The following is a 23181-nucleotide window of genomic DNA, read 5'->3' on the forward strand; positions in this document are numbered from 1 at the left end:
GCAAATGTCCTAATACTCACTTTAAAATACTCACTTTACCCATCCACCCTCCCACCTACTGTAGATGAATTATATATTTTCTTAAGTAAAACATAATAAATTGACCCTGTCTTACTTAATAAATCAAGATTATCACTATAATATCTTGATGGTTTTCTTAAATTTAAAATGCCATCAAACAAAATATACTTCATAATTATTGTAATAGCTAGTAATAGTACTATTTTCCTTTCTTATTCATTCAGCATCTGTCAAAGGATGGTTCTAATGAGATTACAGGAGTTCCTTTCTGTCTAACTCATTGGGTTGAAGACACTAGGGAACAGAGATTGTAAGAACCATGTACATCATAGAAGCTGGCTAGTTTGATAGGATTCTCCACTCTAAGAGGCAAATGTTTGGGGTCTAGGCCTTGAGACAGGTTTTTAGAGGACAGAGACCATTTTCCTTCTCTTGGGATATGCCACCAGATTAGGACACATGATTTCCCTTCTTCCTGTTACAAAGTTACATAGAATGACAGAATGATATTCTCATATTCTGGATGCATTTCATGATTACAACTGTAAATTATATAAGCATTCCTTTTCTCCTAGGCTGTAAATATTTTCTGCCAGGTTTATGTCATGATTTTTGAAATCATGTCACTAAGTGAAATCTTTCCACCAGTCTTGGGTGTCACATATAAAATACCTGGTCCTTTCTGGCTAATGCCAAAGCCAGTCCTTCTGCCATTTTGGCTCTGTTGGCTTGGAATGTCTCATTCTGCTCTTGAAATTTCCGCATGGAAGCTGTTAACAAAGAGGCTCTATTTGAGATATGGCAATATTTCAGAAACGGCATGACAAATAGCCCATGTGATTACTTTACAACTGTCACCTAACAAAAAAGATCAAGGTCACATAAGTGGAAAATGAGACTGGGAAAAACCTGATCCGTCTCAACTCTCCCAGAATCTTTTGGGCTTAGTAACAGACCACAGTTGTTTTTTTTGCTTTCTCTTGTTCTGTTTTGGTAACAAGCAAGTACATACATTTAGGAAGATGCCAAAAGTAACTTTTTCAATGGTACAATGATAGAACATGAGTTAGGTAGGTTGCTAGAAGATGCTAATGCTGTTGCTAAGTGATGCTTACTACCACTTTATCAGAATTAAAAATAAAATCAAAAATAGGCAAAACAAAAAAACATTTCTTTCACTTTGTTTTCCTTTCAAATTTTTTTTAGTATATATTATATCAACAGAAAATAACTTTCTACTTCTTTAGCATCTTTCTTGGACTGAATCCAAAGGAGAACATATGAGTTAGGATAGACTAAACAAAATGTATGTTCTATTATTGGAGGAGTGATGACAGCTAAAGATTTCCCCCCATTCTGAATATAGCAGCATGAAGCCACAGCTAGAACCAGGCTCCTAATCTAGGTCTAAGGGCCAGGCACATGATTTTACTAAAATCGAACGGCAGCCAATAAACTGGTCAACTAGATGAAGACAAGCTGATACACATACTGACCTTCTCCTAAGAAGTATGCCCATAACACAACATAAATAGGAATTGTATGCTTATAAATACCAAATGTTTTATCACCCTGATTAAGAAGTACACTTACAAAGATGTGAGCTATGATGAAGGACAAACTTAACCATACACTATTGTTTCATTAAAAAAAGCTAAACCCTGAAAAGATTGAAAAAAAGCAGGAAAAAAAATACGTACAATCCTGGTGTTTTTCTAATGCAATTTCAAGCTTCTCTTTTATCTTCTGCAAGTTTCGGACCTGTTCAGCATAGTCTTGGGTGAGGAGGGTGACGCACATACCAGGAATGGACAAACATCAGGAAAGGAAGTTAATTAAACAAAAAAATGAGTGAAAATGATGATGATTTTCTCAACCTGAAAACCATTGCTGTTAAGGAAAGCTAGGCAGACAGCCTCCCATTAACAACGAACAACACAGGCAAACAGGTATAGTACAAACCATCCACGGTGTAAATGGTGAATACAAACAGGCAGATTTGTTTAGCCTGGATAGAGAGCAAGAACTGGGCCTCGTCTGGTCATCAGAAATGCCCTGCTCGTTAATTTCAAACCTCAGTTTTCACTTCCCCTTCCAGTATTAGCAATAGGATAGGGCAAAGGGAATTCACTGAACAGCTCACAGTTCATACAACTGAGTTAACAGTGGTTGGGGCAATAGCAAACACCTTACCACAGGATGGTCTTTACCATGAAAGTACTTAGTTCTCTAGAAAAGTCAGTTTCCTTTCTACACAGGAACTGAGCTTCCTATGCCATATTAAAGGTGAAAGTCAGAATTAATTACCTGGGTGGCCAAAGAAGATAGTACGGTATAGGGGAAAAGTAGGTAGGCTTGGGCCAAATCCCAGCTCTGTCAGTCTGTAGCTGAGAGACTGTAAGCAAATTATTGATCCTAAGTGTTAGTTTCTTTACCTTTACTTAGCAAATGATGGTATTAATCGTAATGGCCTCAAATGCACTTAGTAAACTAAGTGTTTTATGTGTCCTAATTAGATAACAAACTAGGTGTTTTCTATGCCAGAAGCACCTGACACACTTCAGTAAGACGTTCAATAAGAGGTAGCTGATGCTGTTGTTCATACAGAACCTGGAGGAAGATACCTGGGACATAACCGGGCTTTCTAAGTGTCCGTTCTCTGCCCTGTCCCTTCTCTAACTTCAGTCAAGCCCAAACGATTCTTCCGTCTTCTGTATTAGGGAAGGCACGTAGTATTTCACAGCTTTCTCCCCAACATTAAACAAATGTAAAGTTATTTCACCTCTGTTCCTGATATTATTTACAAGTAGGTATAACAGGATTGTAACAATTGAATTTAAAGAAGACTGTAGTTAAGAGTATGGACTCTAGCGAGCAAATCTGGGTTTGGATCCCAGCTTCACCACCTACTACTTGTGTGACCTTAACCTCGCTAAGCCTAGTAAGGCTATAGTAAGAACAAAAGGAGATAATGGACCAACTGGGAGCTGTGAGCTATACTACGGACCTTTGATAACCTCACAAACACAAATATTTTGCATATAATTTGGTGACTTTATTGTAGTCTACGGCTTTCATTTCAATCAATGTGCATAAGGCCAAGGGACAAAAAGAAACACAGAAGCCATTGACCACTTCACAGGATGAAACTTTCAAAATGTATCCAACTGGCAGAAACCAAAATAAGAACTCACAACTTTATCACAAACATGCCCTGTTCAGGCAAAGGATATAACGAAGTTGTGTAAATTGTAAACTACACACAAAAGACACAGAGTTACAGCTTCTATACAGGTGTTGAGTATCACTGGAAAGTGGTCTAAAGACCCAGAAGGACACTTACACGGGTGCTATGCAGCTACAGCAACGTAGCACCAAACCCTCTGTGGCGCTGAAGACTCTGTTGGCCATTCCCTGTAAATACTGCCCCCTGCCCTTCTCCACCCGAAAGCTATGCTCACAGGTGAAAGGTCATCAAATCTAGTCTACATATACTTTTCATACCTTTGATATCCATGGCTAGAAACCTCAGGAGCAGAAAAACCTAGGTTGTTGTTTTAAACTTTAAAACTCAGTTTTGAATTCACACTATTCAAAATACTAACAAAAGGAGGGAACAAAAAGGGTACAAATTGCTCCATTTTGACTAAGAAATATGTCAATATATGTCAATATAACCATAAGGTTATCCTATATGGCTATTTGATATAGACAAAGGGTCAGCCAAGGCAAGTTTTCTTTGCTTGCTTTTTATGAATTCTTAGACATACCAGAAAGTCTGACTTCTAATTTCCGTATCTGTTCATTCCTTCTCAAAAGCTGGGATGAAAGATCTTCTCTGGAGCTGCTTCCATCGGAAGCCTGTTGAAATACAGCCAAGAAGAGGTCACATTTATACATGGGTTTTCAGCAGTGTGAGACCCCAGTACTGAACCAGAAAGCAACAACTCTTGTTTCAGGTCTCATTATACTTTAATTGTGATCACTGAAGAGCTTCTTAACATACCTGGGTCCTAGCTTCTCTATCTATAAAGTAGAAACAACACTATCCCCTTCCACAATGTGGAGGAGGTAGGAGATGCTAAACAGACAAACTGTGTGTGTGTGTACACGGTATTAGAATATGTAGTGGTAAACAAATCCATTATGATCATATCACACCAAGTACATAATACAAAGAATATATTTTCAGTGATAAAAAAGAAAATCACTTTATTTTTCCAAAGGTAAAGTCCTGGCAGAAAGAGGGGGAAGGTTCTTAAACAAGGGGTCGAAGGCTGGTGAAGAAGTGATCACTGAATTGATTGATAAAGTTTCAGTATCTTCATCTAAAATGCATCAAAGACTTTAGCAGATAATATGGATTCAGTAATCAATATATTAATGAGACATCAATTTTCCCCAACAATCTATTTTATTTCTAAAATTTTTAAAAAAGATTTTCTTTGAGAGAGAGAGAGAGAGTGAGAGAGCAGGGGGAATGAGAGAGGGAGAAGCAGACTCCCCGCTGAGCAGAGAGCCCTATGCGGGGCTCAATCCCAGGACCCTGAGATCATGACCTGAGCTGAAGGCAGATGCTTAACTGACTGAGCCACCCAGGTGTACCCTCAACAATCTATTTTAAAATGTCTGGATATTACTATTACTTTGGGCACTGCTTACTATTGCTAATAAGTAACTTACTTTATCTTTTTTCTTTGGATTATAAAATTTTTTAAAATACAGAACAGTAGGGGGAATGGTTTAATGAACGTTCTCCATCGACTTTAATAAATGCTGATGTTTCCCCTATTTGCTTTATTATTTTACTGAAGTACTATAAATAACAGACATCATGACATTTTGCCCTAAATACTTGGATAAACATTTCCAAAATATAAGGTCATTTTCCTTTATAGCCACAATACCGTTACCACACCTAACAAAATTTTATCTAGTATCTATTCTTTAGTCATGTTTCCCCATCTTATACCAAAATATCTTCAAAGGTGGTTGAAAAATTCACTTTAAATATTCATTTACGCATCTGGACACTTGCCCAGTCCAACATTTATTGAGACATTAACTATAAACATTATTTATAGTTAGGAGGCAGTCTCTGGAGGTGGACGGCCTGGGTTGAAACCCATCCTCACCACTTATAAAATGAGAACTTGGGCCAAGTAGTCACCTTCTCTGTGCATTGATTTCTTATGTAAACTATGACAACAAACATGATCAATTTCACAGAGCTGTGATGAGGATTAAATAAATCAACACTTGTCAAGTCCCTAAAACAGAGACTGGCACATAATTAGTTGTAACACATATCATCTATTATTAGTAGGCGTTATGATTATTACTGCTAGTGAGACATCCTCGTCTCCGCTGTGCTAAGCACTGGGAACAGTGGTGAAACAAAGAGTCCCCACCTAAAACAGCAGCAGAAGCAGCTACTATTATGAAATACCTGTTAAGAGCCAGGCACTATGCGAAATGTTTTTTTCACCAGGCAGAAGACGTAACATCGCAGGCCTGCAACCAAAATCCTTAGCAAGGTCTGCTTGTAAGGCCAGCCCCGGGATGGCCTATGGGAACTTAGACTTTGAAAGGGTTCCCACCATTCCTGATAAGAACAGTTCACTGTATCTAATCTATTTGTGTACAAAAATATGGTTTATGCTGAACACCTGTTTTCCTTCTGGGAGTCTGGAATTTTGGTAAATGCTTGGCAGAGGGTGCCTATGTGAAGAGCCTCCAATAAAATCCCTGGGCACTGAGTCTCTAAGGAGCTTCCCTGGAAGACAACATTTTACGTATGTTGTCACAACTCATTGCTGGGGGAATTAAGTATGCCCTGTGTAACTCCACGGGGAGAGGACTTTTAGAAGCTTGCACCTGGTTTTCTCCAGGCTTTGCCTCATGCACCTTTTCCTTTTGCTGATTATGCTTTGTATTCTTTCATAGCAGTGAATAAAACCATGCTGAGTTCTGTGAGTCCTCCTAAATAACTGAATCTCAGGGTGAACCTTGGGGACCCCGACACACATACTTTAATAAAGACAAGTACAGTTCCTATTTTACAGATGTGGAAACGAAGGCATAGAAAAGGAACTTACCCCAAGTCACACAATAATGATGAAGCTGGGAATCCAATCTAGGTCTGACTCCTTAACCTGACCTGAGTTCCTAACTACTACTCTCTACTGCTTTTCATAAGCCTCCCAGTTTAGTGAGAGACAAACAAGCAAATCACCAATAATGCAGTGTAATAGGTGCTGTTACAGAGGTCAGTAGGAGATAAGGGACCAAACTTGGCCAGGAGGGGTAAGTGGTAGAGGGGGTGACAAGGGCAGTTGGGGTCAAGAGGGCTTCTTGAAAGTAACATGTAAGTGGAGTCTTTTTTTTTTAATTTTTTAAAAAATATTTTATTTATTTATTTGACAGAGAGAGACACAGTGAGACAGGGAACACAAGCAGGGGGAGTGGGAGAGGGAGAAGCAGGCCTCCCACTGAGCAGGGAGCCCGATGCGGGGCACGATCCCAGGACCCTGGGATCATGACCCGAGCCGAAGGCAGACGCTTAACGACTGAGCCACCCAGGCGCCCCGTAAGTGGAGTCTTGAAGGAAGCACAAAGTCTGTCAGAGGAACTCAGGAGCAAAAGGAAGAGATGAGACATTTCAGAGAGGAGACAGCATATGCAAAAATCCGTGGGCATGAAGGAATGTTGCCCATTCTAAAAATGTAATAGGCTCAACGTGGATGGAGCACAGTGTCTAGGAAAGCAGACTGAGATGAGGCTGGACAGGTAAGCTGTGCCACGACCTATGTATGAGTTTGCACTTCATCTTGAAGGTGATGGGGAAACCACTTTCGTTTTAAGCACTGAAGAGACATGTCTCCTTAGAGACTCGGTGCCCAGGGATTTAAAACCACCAGGGAGTTTTACGCATTGAAGAGACATGAACACATCTGCTCTGGGGAGTTACTGGAGGCAAGGAGTCCAGACAGGCTACCACATTTGTCCAGAAAAGAAAGACAGCTTGAAATAAAATGCAAGCAAACGCACTACTAGCAAGGAGTAAAGGGAGCAAGGCTGAGGCATTCAGAAGATGGAAAACCAAAGTACTTGTTGACTGGACACCAAGAAATGGAGGGAAGAGTCTAAAATGCTTCAAAAATTTCTTGCTGGTGACTTGGGGGATGGAGGTACACATTTGGAGATGGAGTTAATGCATTCAGTTGTGTTCATTTTAGAATTTGAGACACTAGAGGAAAAGCATCTGGTTGGAGAAATATATGCAGTGGGATACACAGGTGTGGAGACAGGGAGTGACGATCAGAACGTATAGACAGTAAGTTCAAGTAGACTACTTTAGAAGTCTCAAAGGAAAATACTTCCTGAATTCAGGCCAGTATCTCTACCTGGAATACCTTCAAGATGAGAGACTTCATTTAGCATGTCATCATGAAGGCAAAGCAGGTACTTCTGCCACAGAACTCAGCACTGAAACTATATCCTTCAGCCTGGGGATCAAATGTGCACTACATTTCCTGTTAAATACAGCAGCCAAGGATTTAGATCAGGTAATCTTATTGTTCCATCCCAATAACCTAATAGCTTCTGCCATGTAATCTGACCGAGGACAGGTAGTATAAGAAAGGAGGAAGACGACTCATCTGACCCTGGAAACAACTCAACTGTCTATCATGAGGAAAAGGCAGAGATAAATTGTGGCCTTGTCAAATGCTGGAATCTTATACAGCAGTAAAAACAAATGAATCACAGCCTCATGGAAGACAGATGCATTCTGGAAACATGGCGAGTTAAAAAAAAAAAAAAAGTTAAGTTCAAGAAAACTATGGAGGGACGCCTGGGTGGCTCAGTTGGTTAAGCATCTGCCTTAGCTCAGGCTGTGATCCCAGGGTCCTGGAATCGAGTCCCACATCGGGCTCCTTGCTCAGCGGGGAGCCTGCTTCTCCTTGGGCCTACTGAGAGCACGCCCTCTCTCTCTCTCAATCTTTGACAAATAAAAAAAAAACAAACCAAAAAACTATGGAATACCATTTTTATAAAGTTCACAAATAAGCAACACTACACAACAAATATTTATAAATATATACATATCTGGGAGGATATTTTAAAAATCAAGAGAATGATAAATATAAAATTTAGGATGGGGTTATCTGGAGGGCAGGGAGGAAGAAAGTGAACTGGGCAGGAGCATACAAGTGGCTTCAAGAGTATCCATAATGTTCTAGTTCTTTAGATGGGTGACACATTAACAAGCATTCATTTTATTTTTATGCTTTATACTTTACACTTATATACATTCTTTTACATATATCAAGCATTATAAATTATTAAAAAAAAAAATCTGACTTTGAGAGGATCCTGTCATATGTCAGAGACATACTTTTAATCCTAAGGCATGACATCTACCTAACACAACAGCATCTTCATTTTTCTGAAATCTTTCCAAACACAAAGGTCCTTTACAAATAAGGGACATACTGCAGTCAGGGGTGTCATCTTTTCATCAACTTCCCAGTAAAACAGTGTACTCTAACTCCACACCGTAACTCACAGACCATGTTAGGCAACAATGACTTAAAGTATATTTGTCTGCAGAATAGGCCAAGGCTTTTTGAGAAATGAAATATAAAAGAAGATGCATAAGGTATAAAAAGAGTACAAGAGGACAATGCAGAGAATATGAAAAGGGACTCCGAAAAAATAGGAAAAAAACAAACAGAAAAGCACCTCAGAGTAGGAAGAATCAGATATGAACTCCATATAATCTTTCAATTTTAAAAGAAAATATTTATGGAAAAGACTTTCTGAAATACTATTTTATTTTATTTTATTTATTTATTTATTTTTTTTTAAGACTTTATTTATTTGACAGAGAGAGACACAGCGAGAGAGGGAACACTAGCAGGGGGAGTGGGAGAGGGAGAAGCAGGCTTCCCGCTGAGCTGGGAGCCCGATGTGGGGCTCGATCCCAGGACCCTGGGATCATGACCTGAGCCGAAGGCAGACGCTTAACGACTGAGCCACCCAGGCGCCCCTGAAATACTATTTTAAAAATAGATCAAGACTGTACCAAATATTAAAAACTAGAGAAGATACTTACAAAGTCATCTCCTGAGTCAGCTCCCATAGAGGCAACCGATTCCTTGCTCACCGACCGTGGGATCCTAGTAGCACCTCCTGGCCTCTGGGCCACAGCAGTCTCTTCTGCAATTTTCTTCTTTAGTTTTGCAAACATTTTTGCTGTGTGGCTATCCTGCACAGATGACCAGCTCGTGAACCACCCCAGTAGTCTAGTCCTTAGGCCAGCAACCAGGACTTCAGAGACTGGTGCCTAAAAAGTTCCAGACATCCAAGATAGCTGCATTCCCACTTAGATGTGGGCCAAGGGCTTATGGGACAGTCTATAAATCAGACAAAAGAGAGCTAAGTTAAACACAGGAGAGATTTCACCACTGAGTTGCTTTGTTAAGCTTCAGGTTTCAAAATTAAGTTTCATAATTTTACATGTACATTTAATAGAACACAATTGCCAAACATTTAAAAAGCACTCAGGTGCTTCACACGCATAAACAGATAAGGAAATCCAGTCTCGAGATGAGGTAATCTGCCAAAGAGTGTGTGCTTAAGTGGCAGGGCTGCTTTTTGAACCCAGGACTCTGACTCACAAGTCCTTACTCTTTCTTTATTACGCCACTTTGGCTATGGCATATAACACATATAGTAAAATTTCCCAGGGTACACATTAACATCACATAATGGCTTGGAATCCTTCCTCCAATATTAACTACAGTTTACTTTTTTTTTAAGATGAAGACAAAAATATGTAACTCAATATGGGGATAAAGGTATAACCTTCTAATGTTCTAGGATGGTTTGCCAACAGCTGTTGACTAGAAAAAGCTGACAACCTAGAAAAAACAGGCAAGCCAGACAACTATCCTATATAAGCATCAGATACCCTTAAACATTTCTTAGAAATACTGCATGGTTCTCTTTAAGGGTGATTAAAATGACCTGAACTTAGTTTCGTCTTCAGAATGCTTTACATGATATTCAACATGAGATTCAAATGTCTTTTCCTCCCAGTGTTATATGAAACATCAATATTCTGGATCCAACCTTAACTTTCCATGTTCTGTGGAGGACACCTAAGTTCTGCTCTAAGATCTACAAATGACTTCTTACCACTTCAGATTATCCATTTAAATCTGTACAGTTCTTCAATGTCTGTAAACCACCTACTCACCTGGCTTATCTACCAGATTTAAAACAGCCTGGAGGTCAAAGCATTCTGTCCTGCATGAAAACAAAGATAAAATGCATTGGGTATTTCCTTTCAAGTGTAAGGCCAAAATATTGGGGGGAAATGGAAGAGGAGAGAGGGAGGATTAACCAGAAGACAGAGGGGAGAGTCTATCACTGCCACAATCCTCAGGGGTTACCTTCTCCTTTGCATTTGTGATCTGCCCAAGAGCTTCACTAACAGGCACAAAGAACAGAATCTCTCATTGCTGCCTAAATTTACTTCACCTTGGGAGGCCCCAGCAAAAACAACTTGAATGAGATTAGGGTTTCCCAGGGCCAGTATTTATTTCTCAGTTGATTCTGACAGTCACACGTTGTTTGTTTACCTGGCCAGACCCGGGCTGTCTAGTCACAGAACCTTGACTCGCACTAAGTACGTCGCTGAGAAAAAGAATGGCTAAATTGGGTAAAAAAACCAACTGCCTTACGCCCAGGGATAGGCAGGTACCTGCCACGGCAGTCTGGATCCCACTCACTCAGGCTCCTAGAACCGCCCGCGTTTGGACTGTCAAAGAAGGGAACGACTCAGAGTCTCTCCCATCTGACAGCAAGGAAACTGAGACCCAGAGAGGTGTAGTGACTTTTCCAGGGTCGCTCGGGGGGGAAAAAGTCCTGAAACCCTAGGCTCCAGACTCCCCGGCCGGGCAGCTCCTCTGCCCCCACCCCCGCCCTTTCAGCACCCCGGTACCGCCCCCCGCCTTGGGTCTGGGGCAGAACGAGGCCACCGGGAGAAAGAGGGGCCTCCTGGCATCTCCGGCCCCCGCCCGCGCACCTGCCGCTCTCTGGGCAGCGGGCAGAGCCCCGCCTCCGGGACCTCTCGTGAACGCCGGCCCGCGTCACCAGCCCCCACGGCCGGCCGGCGAGCGGAGCAGCGACCCGGAACCGCACCTCCACTAGCGCGCCGGAAGTGGCTGAGCGCGGGGCGGGCCTGCCACGCGCATGCGCCCGCGCGCGGTCTCCGCGGTCGACGGTGAGATCTTCGCGGCTGCGGTTGGGCTGGGGCCGGTGGAGGACGCGGGCACGAGGCTGGGCGCTCCCTAAGGCCGGCCCGCCACGTCACCCAGCGGCCCGACCCGTGGATGATGACTGGGTGGCCAAACCTTTATTGTTGTTTTTTTTTTTTTCTTAAAGGGGGCGGTGCGGAGCGGGGGAGTGGGAGGAACCTTGTGGCAGAAGAGAAAAGCACCTCATTGGTGCCGTGGGGCCAGCGTGAGCTGTGCGGTTTTGAATCCTAAGGCCGCTGCTGCTCGGAACTGAGGGAGTTTCCATTCCGCTCCCCGCATCCCAGTCCCACTGCGCCCTGCACAGCAGCCTTGCCACCGTGTAGTAGGTCATCACTGCGAGTCCGTGCCTCCCTCCTCACACAGAAGCCTGTGGCTTCAGAAACTAGAACTAGGTCTTCGCGCTTTGTGACTAGTTTTTAACTTTGGTGCCTATGACCTACTGGAGGTTACACGTTTTATATCGCAACCCAGGACACACATAATGTACCATTGAGAGAAAAGTTTCCAGAATCATACCCTTATATAATGCACTCCGATATACTGCATTTCATTAATAAACAAGCTGATGGCAGCCCACTACATTCATTTCATTATCTACTAATGGTCCTCCAACTTTTGACAGTTGAACAAACTCGAGAGAGGTAAAACTTCCTCGTTCAAAGTTACACTGCAAATTAGCCTGCGTCGGGTCTCTGGACTCCTCAATGACAACCAAGTCAGACATTCAACATTGAAGTCGCTCTTGTTCTTGCCCAGGACCCCAAAACAGCCCGAGGGTCAGCAACTTCCACCCCCCCGCCAAACAGTCCTCCCTCCGCGTGTGACAGTTTTGACCACTTCGAGCAGGGCCGGGAAAAAACCAAGACTAGGACTCAGAAGAAATTTACCAACTAGAAGAATAAGCATCGAAGCTACGACCCCAAGACTGTCCGAAGTGTCTGAGATATTATCTGAAAGAAGCAAACCCTAACAGTTTAGCACTTACGTTGTCAACAATTCTGAAGAAGTACCAAGAACTTTAAGCAAATAATGTTTATTTTTATATTGATGATACACTTAATATACACGTGGATTCAAGATACAAAATTCATTTTCCAAGAGTTCACACCTGATGAATGTAGTCACATTCCTAGAGAACATTTATCAAGGCAAAAATGTTTTCAATACACTGACGACAAAAATCAAATTTTCTGTAATCCTTGTTATTAAAAAAACATCAAAACAACAATGTTTAACTTTCCATCCTCTACCATTTAAGTGCCCTTAAGGTGGTAGGCACCATAACAGAAGAAAACATTGGAAAGAAGGGCCTACTGAATCCACTCTGTGGAATCACAGTGTTTACTATGAAATTCATTTAGTGAAGTAGTTAGTGAAAGGCTTGCTATCCTTTATAACAAATCACATACCATACAAGAGTCAAAAGTGATGAACTCAAGAAAATAAAATGTTTCAATAACTTCTCAGTTTCTAACATCTATGAAGTATTAACTGTAACAGACAAAGCAGAAAAAGGCTACTGAAAAGGAACACAGCAGGAAAACATCCTTAAGAGTATGTATGGCTTAAGCAATTCATAAACACAACAAATAAGACTTTCACAATACCACAAATGTTCAAGTCAAATGATATTGACAATATAATTTTCCCCTAGTCATTGGTAGTAAATAGCCCCTTCAAAATTTATTCTACTGATAACACATATAAAACTAGCGAATCTAAATGGTTTGCTGTCTCACAGAGCTGAGTTGACAGATTTTGATCTAAAATATTAACCCACAATACCCAAAATTTAGTACAAATGAGCAACAAGACAAAGTCTCAAGGATTACAGTGATTTGTGAATAGCTAGATAGGCAACCAAATAGCTTCATTATTTGCAAATAGATTAGCAGCACTTGGATAAGAACTGTTACATGAAAATTATTGTGCTTCAATCACTCGAGGAGAGCTAATAAATATAACTCTATAATCCCTATAGTGTTACAATTCTATAACATTCAGTTACAGACGAGCACAATTTTTAAAAAGTATTTCACACCACTACAAAATCAAGTAATTGTATTCTCCAAATGTAATTTCTGCTATGATTGAAACAAGTGCATTTATGCCTAATATCCATAATATAGACAATAGGTTCACCATTATTTTCAGGGAAAAAGATCAAACATAACTTATTTTTAACTCCTATGTGATTAGCTTATCCTTTAGTGATGATTTGAATAAAGAAAAAGGATATTTAACCTTACAATGGAAACTGCCCAGAGAATATAATAATGTGGCCTGAAATGACAATAATCTTTAGAGCAAAGTAAGAAATGATTTATAACTGCTTCATCTGACTCAATGATTAATGAAACCACTATTTGTACTGGTACTACACAATGAAGATAACCTATTTGGATACTTTCCTTCACTTGTAAGCTCTACTGTGAAAATGTTAGGACATTGTATCTGCTTTTCCTATTATCTAAGTCCTGTCTACCTCAACTGGAAGAAGTTTCTAAAATACAAGACTCCTTGATTGCTGAACAGCAAGGTTTATTAAAAACAAACAAAAAATCATTGGAGAACTAGCCATATGGTCTATGTGGCAAAAGCAATGTATCCAGATAATTATAAAAAGCTACAAACATGTCCTAAAATATTTTACCGAACCATTAAAAGTTATTTTTAATAAGATAACCAAGAGCTAAAAAAAACAAAACAAAAACACAACCTCATTCTTCAGGAAATAATAAAAATTCTTATTGCCCTACAACATTCTAAGCAATTTTTTTCCTGTAGATTTTTAATACATCACAACATATAATTTAGGAAAAAATCGTAATATGCAGAGGAGGGTAAGAATAAAATTTTTTAAAATGCAGTGGTTATTTTTCTATGGTTTGGAAGTATTTACTTTGGGATTATCATATATTATCATTTCACAATTTATAATGGTTGGTCATACTGATTTGATGTTTGATAAAACTTATGGGTCAAATTTTAATGTTCACAAATCTTAATTTTCATCACAGACAAATGGATATTCACAATAGCTTCAAAAGGGAAAATAATACTAGTGATATAAAAATTTAAATACTGTTTACTGCAGACCTATAGGAAAGCTAGCTATAATTCCCTATCTCATTCTGAACATGATAGAATCACTCACTCTATTTCATCCCATAAGCCTAGCAGAAGAGTAAAACTCTGAACCCTGAAATTACCAATGTCTCAATAAACAATACTATACCTAAAAAGATGATTGTCTTAGGATATAGACTGGAAATGTTCACCAAAATAGGAAAATATTCCTAATAAGTAGTATGTTTTATGACCAAATTCAGGCTTAAGTGAATCTGGAGTGCAGAATTAACAAAATGTACTTCTAACTATTAAAAAACTGAATCTACTGTTCAAATAATGTTTTTAAAAAATCGCACTGCTTAAAAAAAAATCACACTTAGAGTAGTCTGATAAGTAATAACTTTTAAAGAAAACACAAAAGAAATTAACAAAAATATTTTAAAATTAAGAAATGGTGCTTCAGTGATTAACAGTATTATACAGAAATGGAATTCTCAAAAGTTACACCAAACTAGTAAGTGAAAAATACCAAATTTACCTTAAGAAAACATTTCATATTTACAGACTTCCAAAGGAAATATTTCTATGGCACCAACAAGTCAGTTACACTTAATTCAATACATTTATCTCTACCCAATTTAAGGGTATGTCTCCCTACATTATCCTGACACCTTTCCTTTCAATAGGTGATTGATTCCATTCACACATCAATTATTTTTCCTTAAACACAAGGCATGCTTAATAAGTCTGTTCAAAAACTCAGTTAAGCTAGAACACAGTGTAACACCATGTTCTGAAATTTTAGTTTGAGGAAGATGAATTGCCTTTTTTTTTTTTTTTAAGGTAAAGTGGTCACAGTATCCAGGAGAGACTGGGAAGTGCAGCATGAATAGAAATAAAGTATCAAAGTCTTAAGAGTACAGAATGGGGGAAAGGTTTGGTTTTCTAAGCAATTCTTACCTTATTTAACTGCAAAGTAACTGGCTTTACAACTGTTAGAAACAGAGGTCATATTCACAATGTCAGTCTCATCTACTGCACTTCTTACTGCTGCTCCTTTCCTCAAATTAATGTCCATACTGAGCCTGAGTCAGTTCTATGAATTTTAAATAGCATAACATCTACTCTGCTACTCTCCAATTGCAACGAATGATTTGGTTACTAGAACAGTAGAACGTCAGACACGATGGACATTTTCACTGATTTTCCAGAAATAATACATTACCAAATTTTAATATTTATTTACGAAAAAGGCAATTACAACTTTATTTTAAATTTAATACTGTAACTGAGAGGTGTTGTGAATAGTTGGCTTCCTATTAAAAATACAATGAAGAGGCAAATGTAACATTTGTTGGGTGGTAAAACCGACTTCTGACTCTAACTCCTCTTTTTAAGATAATTTAATATTGTATTACACAGATGTGATCGTCTGAAAAATAATGGGGTAAACAGTTGTTTTGCAGTTATATTTTATCATGCAAAAATAACCTCTACTTAATTTTTGCGGTGAATGTGTTCAAGGGTATACTAAACATCTCCTACACTCTTCCGTGCAAATACACAGGCCAGGTGAAAACAGGAGTAACAAACACTGATACTCTGTGATATTCCATGTTCACACATTGGCACTGCACATATTCACTATCCTCTAAGAGGATATCCTCCCCCACCCATCATCCTTGGTAGAGGTTTGGAGGCCCAGATCTGACAGCATGCCATGCACCTAATATTAAGAATTCTATTTCATGTGTGAATATATCATCAATTTGCAGAACACAAGTGGTCTCATAGAGACAAAGAAATACAACTGGAGGCATTTTATTCACTAGAAGCATTTTCTCAGATGAGCCTACTCATCTTTGATATGCAACTCCAATAAGAAAAATCTATAGTCTGAAATGCCAAGACAGGACTAAATTAATCACAGCTGCTGCAAATATACAGATTAATAATCTCCTGTTCCTTATTAAATCCCACCCCCACCTAGGTACAGCCTTCCCCTACCTAATGCCCCTTTTTCTGCCTCACAGAGACAGATATAAAATGAGACACATCGGTGAAAACACTGTTCCAAAATTAAAATTTAGTATCAGGTATTGACATGGCAACTACAAACAGAATTTCTCTATTTAAAGGACATTTTCCTATCTATTTTGAAATGTGATCAAAGTAATTTTTTCCACAGCCCCTTAATTCTCAATATAAATACTACTCAATAATAATACTCAATTATGGGTCAAGAAAAATAAAGGACTGAAATAGCTTAAGAACCTGCTGGTGTCTCAGTTTCACACACTAAGGTTTTTCAGGTTTATATCACTAATTTATCATCCATTTAAATGGAAATTGACAGATGATTTTAAAGCTAAGAATATCCTGCTTTCTGTTAATATCGTCATATCCTAATTCCAACTCCAAATTCGCCAATTTTACCCAAACACAAGCCCCTCAAAATAGAGGCTCATGAATGAGATACAGCCACAACCTAATTACAGCAGCATGAACGATGCCACTATGATGTCCTCATAGAACTTAAATAAATTCAGCCCACAGTGGGTATGGGTATATAATATACACATACTGCATCATTGCATACCAATATATTTACAAATATGTACATATATACAAAAAAGTATACAGAGATTGCATTTAGCATCACAAAAATATACACATGCGATTACAAATAAAATAAGATTTTTAAATAAATAAGGTCAACAAAAGAGCCCTCCGTGTAAATACCCTTTGTACTCTCCAAACACACACAGGAACATACACATCCAAAATATCACCAGGAGATTCATACCATTCATATTCGTATCAAATCTTTTTACTCACTTAGGGTAGGGAGGTGGTTCTGAATCACTGGCAGTAGCCAAGTTGGCTGACCCTTGGCACCTTACTCTATTTCCAGTCCAGAATGTTCTCTATATATCAGGCTGATTACAAGTCTTCATGGATAACTAAGTACAAGATTTTCCAACTGAGTCCAAACCCCTTTTAAGAGACAGAAAGTTATGAAGTCACACAAGTCAGAGATTAAACTTGGAGAAGAATGCTAAAGAAAGCTCCACAGATTGATATATAAATCAGATTGGATGCTTTTCCATTTTCCTCGATGAAATTCAGTACAATTACCAACTAATCTGTTTCAGGGAATTCTATTACAAGAAGAAAATACAGGGCGGTAGCCACAAGTAAGGAGAAAATAAACCCCAGATCCTGTATCAGGAAAATTTCAGTCATGACTAGATTGCACTTTGCTTTTATAATTTCAAAACATTTCAACTTGGTAAAAATATAAAGGGTATAATAAATTCTCTGTGCTTTGAGAGGTTTTGAGAGCACCACTTCCTAGGAGGAAAACACACACACATATACAAAAAAATATATCCTGGCTAGAATCAAGGCTAAATTGTCTGACTTGGGGATTTCTTATAATTAATAAATAAAAATTTGCAGGGCTGACTGATTTCCTGGTTTCAATATTTGATATATTTAAAAAATACCTTAACCTTTTGTGCCAAAATGGAAATCTCTAATTATTCCTTTCTTGTTCATTATAGAAAGCAACCTGAGCTACCAGAAAGACTGGGCTGAGGTTAGGAGATTTGAGTTTTAGTTCTAGCTCTGCCACTATGAATAAACCTACAGTGTTTTAGGGTCTCAGCTTTCTCTTCTGAGAAGTAGGGAAAATAGCTGCTTTACCACCTTCAGAAATATACGGATAAAGAAAGAGAAAATAATTCCATTGTGCTTATTAACACTGTTCTCTGTGTAAGGGACTTCTTGCAATCCTATACCTTGTTTTTTTTGCAGTGATTCTTAAGGGAGGTGAGAGACTGTATCAGAATCTCCAGGGGGAGCTTGTACAATTTGAAAACAAAGAAGTGCTTTTTTCCCTTTGCTTTGCTTTGTTCTTAGTTCCAATGTTTAAATTTCTATGAATTCTAAAATTAAATAAATAAAGGGCTTAATATTTATATATTTATAAAGGGGAGTGGTATGCACTGAAAAAAGAGATTCTTTGCCTATACCCATGGGTGACTGTCCTTTTACACTTCTTATGCCTTGCTTAAAGTAATGTCTTAAAATGTAGAAGCTTGGTGATGGGTACAGGATGGTTCATTAAATGCTACATATGCTTAAAATTTTCATAATAAAAGTAAAAAAAAAAAAAGAAAGAAACATGAATTGTTTGCACAAATATAATCTTCTCACTAAGGCTTACCCTGATCACTCACTTAGACACTGTTCTGCACCCCAAAACAATCAAAACATTTCCCTTACCATGTTCTAAATTTTCTTCATACAACTTACAACTCTCTAACATAAATTTTATTATGTTCATTGCCTGACTCCTACTAAAATATAAGCTTCATGAAGACAAGGATTTTAAAGTCTCATTCATTTGCTTTCCCAATGCCTAGAACAAAATCTGGAGTATAGTTTGTTCAGTCCACGTCTTCTTGAAGGCATGAATGAAACAATGGTACAGAATTTTCTAGCACAGTTTTCCTTTCTTAAAGATTCAAGATTGCTTTGGCTCACTTTAGATTTTTAACCACCAATAAGAAATTACACTACTATCAGCTTAAGTAACAATGTCATCATCTAAACCCTCGTCGTGATTTCTAAGACCCCTTGTTCTTGGACAAACATGTTTCTAATCACAAAAGCTCTAATTTCTTCACCAGATTAGCTTCTACAGTAATCGAGACTCAGATATTCTCGTGAACAAAAACAAGTTAAATATGACTTAGAAAAGAAAATGTCTATGGTAAACTCAGAAAAACTAGTTTTCCAGGTGGCAGGGGGAGGAAAATCAAGATTGCAATTATAGAACCATAAAACTGGATAGGACCTTGGGCTAATGCCTTCATTTTACAGATGAGAATACTATAAAACAGAAACATGAAGACACTTGTCAAAGGGCATAAAGCTAGCTACCAGGGAAGCCAGGATTAGAACTCAGGTCTCCTAGTTCTCAGACCAGTGTTCTTTATGCTAAACAGGTGAGAATAAAGCTCAGGAGAATAAATACTATTTTAAGCATCAGAGGAGAGGAAAATACGTGAGGTCAGGTACATTACTGGCACAGAAATTCAGGGGGACTGAAACAAGAGGTCAGCCTATTGCTATAATCCAGGTGAACACCATTATGAAAAGAAAGCCACAAAGTTTATAAAGGTACTGAAGAAAAGAAAAGCAGTCTTTATCTGATAAAGAAAAACAACCCACTAGGCAAAGGAAAACTTATCCTCCAGGATAAGTTTTCAAAGCTTCTGAAACAAGGTTTAAAAGAACAAACAAAATAATGAAAAAAAAAAAAATGAAATACCAAGAAGTCCCCTAAACCCAAGAACAATAATTTCAAGACTTCAGATGAAAAATCAGCAAATTGTAACAGGTATATGAATAACTTAGTCCCAAATAATTCCCTATGCCTGAAATGAAAACCAAGTTAAAAATATTACAGTAAAATTTCCCTAAGGACACAGGAAAGAGGCACCAAAAGCAATCACCTTATTTCCCCTGGGACTGCCAGAGGTAGAATGTGAGCCTGTACAAAATCTACAGTTAGGTAGAAGGGCTTTTGGTTCATAGATTTCTGAACTTGAATGCTGTGGAGTCAAAAGAAGGGGGGAAAAAAAACCCAAAGCATCGTCACAATGCTTATGAAATTATGAAGGGGATGACAGAGAAGAAAAACACAAAAAACTTTATATTATATATGGAATCCTATTTAAAATAATAAAAAAAAACTTGTGCATGAATATGAAATATTAAATATCAGGAGTTTAAAAAAATCTTATTTCCAAATTGTCAATGCAAAAGTTACTTCCATTTTAGGTTAAGTAATAATTCAGTTATCCCCAACTAAAATTAATAACATCTCTGACTTTGACATCTCATAAACGTGAACTAGGCAAAAAGATTATATAATCTCTGTACTCTATGCCACAGCCCTCAATCTGGATAGTCTTTAAACTTGATATCATGAATTAAGATTAAATAGAATTCCTGTGGAAACATTGTATTATGAAACCAACAATCTGATTTTTTGACTGAAATACTTAAAAGTCTTTTTTTTTTCATTTCTAGCATTCAGATTACAAAGGAAGCAAAATATGCCAGCATATCTCATGATAACACAGGGCTCACACATTCCAAGTGATATTTTTAAGACTCCAATTAAAGATTTAACTTTTAGATGCAAATCAATCCTATACAGTTTCTGAAATTATGACAGGATTTAATGAATTAAATGATTTCAAAAATGGTCTTGATTATGCTTCAAAGAATCACACATTTGTCTACCTACTAAGTTGGAATGAAAAGAAATATTATGGAAAGACTGTTCTTCATTTTTAATAGTCCATGCTGGCTAGTTTCATCTTTGTGAACAATGATATATTTTCTAAATCCATACATTTAAGGTCCAAGTATAAGAGTTGGATTTTCTTCATTATATAAAAATAAATGATTTACTCTTCTGAGGGTGAGAACATTGACTATATGTGTGTAGGGATAGATGTTGGAGGTAAGTAGCCATACTTCAAAACCGAAAAGTAAAAATTCCAAGATTAATTGAGTTTTTTAAAAGACTTGAAAGACTGTATTTTAAAACAGTTACCCTAAAAGTCTGAACAATTTTTTCAGTTTGTTTTTAAAATGGTGGCCTTAAATTAAAAAATTAAAACTAAGTAACACCACTATGTGTCTGTCATCACATTAAAAAACGGCACCATGTAAAATCTGTGGCAAATGAAAAATTGTTTCAACAAGAGGATTTTTGTTTTAATAGTCATCTATGGTACTCTCGAGGAACACATTTCGAACATCCAGAATGGACGCTAATTCCAGAATGTGCTTCTGGAGGTGAGGGTTCTCCACTGTTTCATCCCTTGGCAGTTGGGGATATGATTCTGGATAATTTCGTGTTTCCTGGTAGGCAAAGGAGAGAAAAGTCAAGTTTTAGAGTTTAATGAAGGAAATTATATACAACATTAATAATATTATACTGTTAACATTACAATATTAGGAATAACTTAATATGTAGTTCTCTGCATAGTAGTATGATTTTTTTTTAGGTGTTTTTTTTTTTTAAGATTTTATTTATTTATTTGTCAGAAAGAGAGAGATAGAGAGAGAGCACAAGCAGGGGGAGCAGGAGAGGGAGAAGCAGACTCCCCGCTGAGCAGGGAGCCCGACATGGGACTCGATCCCAGGACTCTGGGATCATGACCTGAGCCGAAGGCAGACGCTTAACCGACTGAGCGACGCAGGCGCCCCTAGTAGTATGATTCTTAATAGCAGTGTACTTGTTGAACACAGGAAATTGCTGATATTTGACTACTGTGACCTTCAAAAATTACAGTTTCATACGGTTCAACCTAATATATTCATTCAGTGAGTTATTTTACAAGTATTTATTGGGTCTTGCCACTTTTGAGTACTCTGCTATATTGTAGAAATCATATAATGCCAACTACTTAGGGGAAAGTCCTAGCATATGTAGGATTTCAACAAGTATTTGGCTAAATGAATGAATAAATAGATGTTGCAGCAGAAATTAAAATGAGAGGAAAGACATGAGAAGCACTGAGAAAGTTAAATTAATGAGCTTTGGCTGGGGCACCTGGGTGGCTTAGTCAGTTAAGCACCTGCCTTTGGCTCAGGTCATGATCTCCGGGTCCTGGGACTGAGCCCCACATCAGGCTTCCTGCTCAGTGGGGAGTCTGCTTCTTCCTCTCTATCTCTCTCCCTCTACCCCTCTCCACTGCTCATTCTCTTTCTCTTTTGCTCTCAAATAAATAAATCTTTAAAAAAAATTAATGAGCCTTGGCAATTAATTATAGGACAGGGAGGTGTCAAAGATGACTGTGAGATTTTAGGAAGAAATGACATAAGAGAAGAGCTGGGAGCCATTTGAGAGAAAAAGAGAAGTACAAGAGGAAATGATTTGGAGAGAGTAATAAAAGCTTCAGGTTTTAGGTATATATATATATTTTTAAAGATTTTATTTATTTATTTGAGACAGAGAGAATGAGAGACAGAGAGCATGAGAGGGAGGAGGGTCAGAGGGAGAAGCAGACTCCCTGCCGAGCAGGGAGCCCGATGCGGGACTCGATCCCGGGACTCCAGGATCATGACCTGAGCTGAAGGCAGTCGCTTAACCAACTGAGCCACCCAGGCACCCAGGTTTTAGGTATATTTTATTTGAAGTAATAGGGTAATACAAACAGAACTGCCCCTCAAAAGGAATTTGAAAATTCAGATCGATCTCAGAAGACAGGTTTGAGCAGTATATGTAAAGATGGATATAATATGCATGGAGATAAATATTAAAGTCATGAAAATGGCTAAGATTTCTAAGAATATTAGCAAACAGTGTGAAAAAAAAAAAGAGTCCCTAAAAAGGGAAATACCAGAAAGAAAGAAAAAAAAAAAAAAACAGAAAAGGAACAGTAAAGGAAAAAGAAAAAAAATTGTAATTGCATAGAAGCAAAAGAAAGAGACCGTTTCAAAAATGAGGTATTCTCACTTGGAAATTCTTCTTTATTTGGTAATTTCTTTTTTTTTTTAAGATTTTATTTAGGGGTGCCTGGGTGGCTCAGACGGTTAAGCCTCTACCTTCAGCTCAGGTCATGATGCCAGGGTCCTGGGATTGAGCCCTGCATCCGACTCCCTACTCATGGAGAGCCTGCTTCTCCCTCTCCCTGCCGCTTCCCCTGCTTGTGCTCTCTCTCTCTCTCTG

General features: G+C 38.3%; 2 protein-coding genes across 4 annotated transcripts in view; both read right to left on the bottom strand.

Annotated features, from left to right (window-relative positions):
* Nucleotides 1-11262, bottom strand: part of GOLGA1 (golgin A1) — a 45361-nt gene extending 34099 nt beyond the window's left edge. For both annotated transcript variants that reach the window (XM_031040053.2, XM_006744205.3), the window contains exons 1-6: nucleotides 11117-11262; nucleotides 10286-10335; nucleotides 9140-9440; nucleotides 3792-3882; nucleotides 1722-1796; nucleotides 694-791 (exon numbers count right to left, since the gene is read on the bottom strand). In XM_031040053.2, coding sequence (XP_030895913.1) covers nucleotides 694-791; nucleotides 1722-1796; nucleotides 3792-3882; nucleotides 9140-9274 — 399 coding nt within the window. In that variant the 5' untranslated portion in view covers nucleotides 9275-9440; nucleotides 10286-10335; nucleotides 11117-11262. The remainder of the gene's footprint in view (nucleotides 1-693; nucleotides 792-1721; nucleotides 1797-3791; nucleotides 3883-9139; nucleotides 9441-10285; nucleotides 10336-11116) is intronic.
* A 1103-nt stretch (nucleotides 11263-12365) lies between these two features.
* The window catches only part of SCAI (suppressor of cancer cell invasion), a 134073-nt gene continuing 123257 nt past the window's right edge, over nucleotides 12366-23181 (bottom strand). For both annotated transcript variants that reach the window (XM_006744204.3, XM_081803570.1), the window contains one exon: nucleotides 12366-21368. In XM_006744204.3, the coding sequence (XP_006744267.1) occupies nucleotides 21222-21368 (147 nt within the window). In that variant the 3' untranslated portion in view covers nucleotides 12366-21221. The remainder of the gene's footprint in view (nucleotides 21369-23181) is intronic.

Source organism: Leptonychotes weddellii, chromosome 14 (genome assembly GCF_054177405.1).
Source record: "Leptonychotes weddellii isolate Sample4059 chromosome 14, ASM5417740v2, whole genome shotgun sequence".
NCBI lineage: Eukaryota > Metazoa > Chordata > Mammalia > Carnivora > Phocidae > Leptonychotes > Leptonychotes weddellii.